The sequence below is a fragment of the Paroedura picta genome, chromosome 4 (assembly GCF_049243985.1).
Source record: "Paroedura picta isolate Pp20150507F chromosome 4, Ppicta_v3.0, whole genome shotgun sequence".
Lineage (NCBI taxonomy): Eukaryota > Metazoa > Chordata > Lepidosauria > Squamata > Gekkonidae > Paroedura > Paroedura picta.
In genome coordinates this window covers 128,246,256-128,250,908 of record NC_135372.1, presented here as the reverse complement: position 1 = coordinate 128,250,908, position 4,653 = coordinate 128,246,256, and the positions used below count along the sequence as shown (strand labels likewise).

General features: G+C 51.4%; 1 protein-coding gene across 1 annotated transcript; it reads right to left on the bottom strand.

The window, feature by feature from the left end:
- Positions 1-1,715: 1,715 nt before the first annotated feature.
- MOCS3 (molybdenum cofactor synthesis 3) lies at positions 1,716-3,940 on the bottom strand. The gene has a single exon (XM_077335624.1). The coding sequence runs from the start codon at positions 3,688-3,690 to the stop codon at positions 2,386-2,388; it is 1,305 nt and encodes a 434-aa protein (XP_077191739.1). The 5' UTR covers positions 3,691-3,940; the 3' UTR covers positions 1,716-2,385.
- Between the last annotated feature and the right edge of the window lie 713 nt (positions 3,941-4,653).

Below are 4,653 nucleotides of genomic sequence, written 5' to 3'. Positions count from 1 at the left end.
TGACCTTGGGTTTGCCACAGCACTGATAAAGCTGTTCTGACCGAGCAGTAATATCAGGGCTCTCTCAGCCTCACCTACCCCACAGGGTGTCTGTTGTGGGGAGAGGAAAGGGAAAGCGACTGTAAGCCGCTTTGAGCCTCCTTCGGGTAGGGAAAAGCGGCATATAAGAACCAACTCTTCTTCTTCTAGCCATGGTGACCAAAAGAAACCTCCACATTCAAAGGCAGTCACTCTATGAATCCCAGTGCAAAGAGGCAACATCAGGGGAAGGGCTTAGCCTCTGTACCCTGTAGCTGGAGAAAGTGCTGGTAATGGCAATTAAGGACCTAAACAATCTGATACCCAAGAGTTAAGGAATATCTTTTCTCCTTTGAACCTGGCCATCATCTGAAATTGCCACTGAAGACCCTTCAATGGTTTTCCCACATTCAGAAATAAGGCAGGTGTCTTCCATTAAAAGCTTTTTAGTTGCATCCTGCCTGTGAAACTTTCCACTGTTATTTACATCATCCCATCTAAATCCATCCTTTACTGGTCATTGGCAGAGAGTCTGATTTATGTGGTCACAGATTTATTTGTGAGGGTGCTTTAATGTTTGCCCGGAATTTGTTAAATTTCCATTATGACTACTGTATTTAGTCGCCCAGTCATTTTATGTAGTAATTTCCTGCTGTTGTCATTATTAAAAATTTTGGGGGAGGGGGTATGGGTGATAGTTTCCTCCATTTCTGTGAGCTGTTGGACTGATCCTTCTGAGCAGAAAGGTTACAGTTTTTAAAATATTACATTTAAATCCTGCTCTTCTTCCAAAGAGATATAATAGTTTATACAGCATTCTCAAGCAGTCTTACATCTAGGCAGCTTGGGAGGGGGGAAGGTCAAACCTGCTTCAGTATTACAGTGGATAAGGGTACTGACAGTGTACTGCTGGTGGTTGAAAGTGCTGTCAAGTTACACTTGATTTACAATGACCCCATAGGGTTTCCAAAGCAAGAGATGTTCAGAGGTGGTTTGCCACTGCGTGCATCTGCAGCATGCTCTGGACTTCTTCCGTGGTGGTCTCCCACTGGAATACTAACCAGGGCTGAGCTGGTTTAGCTTCTGAGAAATTATCAAATCTTGGTCAGGACCTAAGCAGAGTTACACCCTTCTAAGTCTAATGAAGACAATGGTGTGTAAGCCAAGGGTATAATTTTGCTTAGGATGGCATAATAAGAAATACACAGCCTTCCTATAAGACATTAAAGCTGTTAGAAACAAAGCCAATTTAACAGAAGAAGAGTTGGTTCTTATATGCCGCTTTTCTCTACCCGAAGGAGTCTCAAAGCGGCTTAGGCACCTTCCCTTTCCTCTCCCCACAACAGACACCCTGTGAGGTGGGTGAGACTGCAAGAGCCCTGATATCACTGCTCAGTTAGAACAGTTTTATCAGCACCATGGCGAGCCCAAGGTCACCCAGCTGGCTGCATGTGGAGGAGCACAGAATCGAACCTGGTGTGCCAGATTATCAGTCTGCACTCCTAACCACTACGCCAAACTGGCTTTCCATATGGCCTTTTCAACTCTCTACCTCCATCCCTTCCTTTTTCTTTTCATATAACTAACTCTCATATGAGACAGGGAAAACAACAGTGAGGTCATCATCACTGGTACGTATAAAGTCATTACTTTACAGAGCTAAAAATCAAGGCTGCACATGCTTAACACACTGCAAGTTTCCTATCCAAGCTCAGAATCTTTTATTTAAAAATGTATGTTTGAGAGAATCTGTACAACATTGCAAGAGTCTAGGAACAGACACCTTGTGCTCTACATGCTACAGCACAATATGTCAGCAGATCCTGTCTCCTCTTTGTGCTAACCTTACTGCGAGAAATAGCTCTTCCTTAATCCATCTTCCTAGGCTGTACATGTAACTTAGAAGAAAATTTTGTGCAAACTACTGTTAATATTTGTTTTCAAGTTAGTTGGAAATTGTCTCCTGGCTCATGATCTTTTGCACACATCTTGAATTCTCAAATTCAGCAGAAAAAGAAAGATGGAAGCCCCAGTACATAGGGAGGCAAAGTAGCCTAGTAAGAGGTTGGGACAAGCATGGATTATTAGGTTGCAATAAATGTTGTGACTGAATTCCTGGTTTTGTTTTACTGCAATAAAGATGTAAACTGCAACTAATTTCAATAGCAAGAAAACCTTTCAGAAACATCATATAAGCTTTAGCACTGTGAAATAAACACATCTTTTGGTTTTTATATTATTTTATAAAAATAAATGATGAGAAACTGAATATTCCAGTATACCACTGTAGAGGTTCTTTAAAAAATCTTAACAAGGACAATGATCAATGCTATTTCAAGCTTCAAAAAAGATTATCACTATATAAAATTAATATCGAGGAAACTCAGGGTTGATTTTGACAGCCCATGCCATAAGCCCCCCTCTGATGTCCTTAATGGAAATTAACCCTAGCTCAGGGTAAGACAATCCCTGCAATATTTTCACTGCCTTTTGAGAGTCGTTTCCTACTTTGCAAACAACATAAACGGGAAAAGCCGTATTCTCGTGTGACAACTGCCTTGCTTCACATATCCTTTGGACCAGAAATTTCAGAGACTCTTCATCCTTTTGTTGCAACTTGCTCAAAGGCACAAAGACAGCCTGCGGCAAGCGACATATGTCCACCTCGGCTTGGGGACGGACGTCTACCAACACGTGACGGACCTTTCCGTCCAGTACCCTCTTGTACTCTTCCACAGACACCCGCTCCTCGTTCCTCAAGAGGCTCAACGTCCGGCACTTGTCCGTCGCCGAAGACCCGCAGAAGAGTTCGTAATCCTGCAGGGCGGTCACGGACGGGTGGTCGCCGCACACGGCGCAATTCGGGTCCCTGGGCCTCAGCTTGATGTGCCGAAAGCGGCCTTCCAAAGCGTCGAAGACCAGCATGGCCTGGCTGAGGGAGGTCCCGATCCCCATGGCGATCTTGAGCACCTCCAAGGCCTGGAGCGACCCCAGGATGCCGGGCACGACCCCCAAGACCCCGCCGTCGGCACAACTGGTGACGGTCTCCGGAGGCGGCGGCCTGGGGAAGAGGCAGCGGTAGCAGGGCCCCCCGCGGTAGCCATACACCGCCAGCTGCCCCTCCAGCCGCAGCGCGCTGGCCGACACCAAGGGCTTCCCGGCGAGCACGCAGGCGTCGTTGACGAGGTAGCGGGTGGGCGCGTTGTCGGAGCAGTCGGCCACCACGTCGTAGGCCCGCGCCAGCGCCAGGGCCGTGTGGCGGCCGAGGGCCAGCTCGTAAGGCACGCACTCCACGGCCGAGTTGAGCTCGCGCAGCGCGGCGGCCGCCGAGCGGGCCTTGGGGCGGCCCAGGCGGCTCTCGCCGTGCAGCACCTGGCGGGGCAGGTTGCTCAGCTCCACGGCGTCGTGGTCCACCAGGCCCAAGCGGCCCACGCCCGCCGCCGCCAGGTACTGCGCCAGCGGGCAGCCCAGGCCGCCGCAGCCCACCACCAGCACCGAGCAGGCCGACAGCCGCAGCTGCCCGCGCACGCCCGCCTCCGCAAGCACCAGCTGCCGCGAGTAGCGCTCGATCTCCGGCCGGCTCAGCTCCGACCGCGCGGGCAGCGGGGCCGGGAGGAGCAGCGCCTCGGCCTCGGCCTCAGCGGGCCGCGCCGACTTCCCCGCCTCAGACATCGCCGCCGCTTCTCCCTCAGGCCGGGCGGGGAAGGCGACGCCGCGGAGGCCGGCCTCGCCTCTTCCGTTTCCGCCGCCCAGGCGCGAGGCCCGCTCGCCACGCAAGCGCCGTGGGCTCGGCCCGCCGCCATGGCCGCCCGCCGGGACAAGTACTCGGTGCTGCTGCCCACCTACAACGAGCGCGAGAACCTGCCGCTCATCGTGTGGCTCCTCGTGCGCAGCTTCCAGCAAAGGTGACCAGGCCGGGGCTGCGGGGTGCCCGCCGCTGGGGATCCAGACAGGTTTTGCACTCCGGATTAGTTAATCCGGTTTAGACGGGTATACCCCCCTTCCCGTTTGCACGGGCGACGAAGAGGGTTAAGTCGCTCCCTCCCGCGCTGCGCCTGTCTTGGCGGCGCAAAAGGAAAGGGGGAAAGGATGCCAAGGAAGTGGGCTCAAGGGTGTTTAGGGGTCATTTGATCTTTATTTATTTATTTATTTACTTACTTTGCTTTAGGATGCTTTGGACTGATCCTGCGTTGAGCAGGGGGTTGGACTAGATGGCCTGGGTGGCCCCTTCCAACTCTGTGATTCTATGATTCTACTTACTTGTTTGTTTATTTTAGATTTTTATACTGCCCTTCCATAGGGTTCTTTTGATAGGGATGCCAGCCTCCAGGTGGGACATGGAGATCCCCCGGAATTACAGCCTGGAGATCAGTTCTTCTGGAGAAAATGGATGTCTTGCAGGGTGGACTCTATGGCCTTTGGACCCCACTGAGGTCCCTGACCTTCCCAGGCTCTACCCCCAAATTGCTAGGAGTTTCCCAACCTGGATCTGGCAACCTTCCACCCATCACATTCCTGTGGTGTAGGGTCACTAAGGCGAGCCAAATAGGCTGGGGCGATATAATATGCTGAGGCTTCTCAGTGTGTAATGGGCAGGGAGACAGCAGTTCAGATCCTGATTCTTTGTGGATCCCA

Excerpts from the sequence above, each read along its gene's own strand:
- MOCS3 (XM_077335624.1), bottom strand. The coding sequence starts at position 3,690 with ATGTCTGAGGCGGGGAAGTCGGCGCGGCCCGCTGAGGCCGAGGCCGAG.